General features: G+C 34.1%; 1 protein-coding gene across 1 annotated transcript; it reads right to left on the bottom strand.

Moving 5' to 3' along the window:
* Positions 1 to 771: 771 nt before the first annotated feature.
* Tsp_12495 (ubiquinone biosynthesis monooxygenase COQ6) lies at positions 772 to 1,743 on the bottom strand. The gene is made up of 3 exons (XM_003368000.1): positions 1,682 to 1,743; positions 1,549 to 1,646; positions 772 to 1,415 (listed from the first exon to the last, which is right to left on the bottom strand). Exons 1-3 carry the CDS (start codon positions 1,741 to 1,743, stop codon positions 772 to 774), a joined length of 804 nt encoding a protein of 267 aa, XP_003368048.1.
* Positions 1,744 to 1,775: the final 32 nt, after the last annotated feature.

Raw genomic sequence — 1,775 nt, 5'->3', positions numbered from 1 at the left:
TTTGGTCAACCATGGCGTGAATATCATCAATTTATCAGATGCTTGAAACAATTAAATAATAATAATAATAATAATAATATAAATGACTCAGTGGCTTTTAAATTTTACAAAATTTCAATTCAAATACAAACATCTCTTTACGTCGACGTAATAAATGCATTTTGGATGAAGGAATATATATATATATATATATATTTATGTTTTTTATTATCAATGCCCCTCATTGTTTGAGGCATTGAAATTGGGTCGTATGATAAATTACAGCCGCACCTCCTTTTGGAATTTGTTCAAAATTTGCACTGCAAGCAAATTTATTGGCAATGGAATCTCTTTTTCCTTTCTTCTTCTATTACTGAAATAATAATCATATTATTCACCATTATCCATCTGTGATGGGCATTTTGTCTTCTTCTGCTACTATCTTCTGCCCCAAATTTTTGCACATTACTGTCATTACGGTCAATGCTCAATTTTTACACAGTTAGTTCAGATCATTGGATATACAAATGATTTTTTTTGTTTTCTTTTTTTTTTGGTTTTTGGCTATCTTACATTAATATAGAAAATGTTTGAAATTTTGCTTTGAAGGTGAGTGAATTAGTGTGAGACATTGAGTGAGTGAATAGTATTATTCTTAATTGAGAAAATTAAAAAAACACATCTCCATTTTATGGTGAATTCAGGTGAAAGTGGCTTGCTTTGAATTTGAAAGTATTTAATTGAAATTTGGAGCTATATGCTTTTCTGCTTTGTTTGGTTTTTGGGTTTACTTTATATTATTGTGAAATAATATGAGTTTGATGGAAAAAATTGTTTATTCCATTCAGTAATTGACAATTGCAGATGATAATAATTTTTTGCTTTTGATTTTTGTACAAGAGTAGCAGTTGTTGCAACATGGAGTGGACGGATGATTGCTTTTTGTTGAAAGTAGTTGTTGTTTGTAGTAGTGAAATAGGGAAATGGAAGAGGGAAATTGATTTCAAGCTTGTTGTTACTTGTCATCAGCAAGCTTGTCAGGATACACCGTGAGGGACAAAAGCAAGCCAAGAAAGCGCAGTTGGGAAATTTTCCATATTTGCATTTGGAATGAACCAATTTGTTCAATAGACGATTATCAATAGCGGTATAAATGTGTGGAAAGATTATCACTGGAGAAAACATTCTTTTTGTTGAATTATTTGGATGAGAAAGAATAGAATGAAGATGCTGCTCAGCTAAGGTCAGCAGAATTTGCTTGTTCAGCTTTGTTAAGCTGCTCACTTGGTCTTTTGGTATTTTTGGTAAAGGTGCGCTGTTTTTTATGCATACGGCCGGCCGGACGGAACAACAATAACTTCCGACAACTGATGCCATCACAGCTCTCTGTTGTTGACTATTGCGCTTGCAATTGGAACCACCTCTCGTTGATCCCTCTCAAAATTTACTCCTTTACGGAACACTGGCCCTGTACAGTATACCTTTTTATATCGTTCAACTTGAATATCATTAAATCATTCTGAATACCAATGTCACATCCAGCCATCATGGCATTTTCTATATCATTACCTAATTCTTGAACATCTGCATACCCCAAATTGACACCCTGACCCGCCAGTGGATGTACTCTGTGACTGAATCTCTTCGAATTTACAACAAATTGTAACCTTTAATATACATGGGAAAGTGAACCTCTGCTTACCCAATTATTGCAACTCTGTGATCTACATAATGTGCTGGTTGTACCGAAAAAAGGAATACCATCACGCTTTCCACTCCCACCACTGAAGTGGAAC

Source organism: Trichinella spiralis, assembly GCF_000181795.1.
Source record: "Trichinella spiralis strain ISS 195 chromosome Unknown Scfld3315, whole genome shotgun sequence".
NCBI lineage: Eukaryota > Metazoa > Nematoda > Enoplea > Trichinellida > Trichinellidae > Trichinella > Trichinella spiralis.
This window is presented reverse-complemented; position numbering and strand designations above follow the sequence as displayed.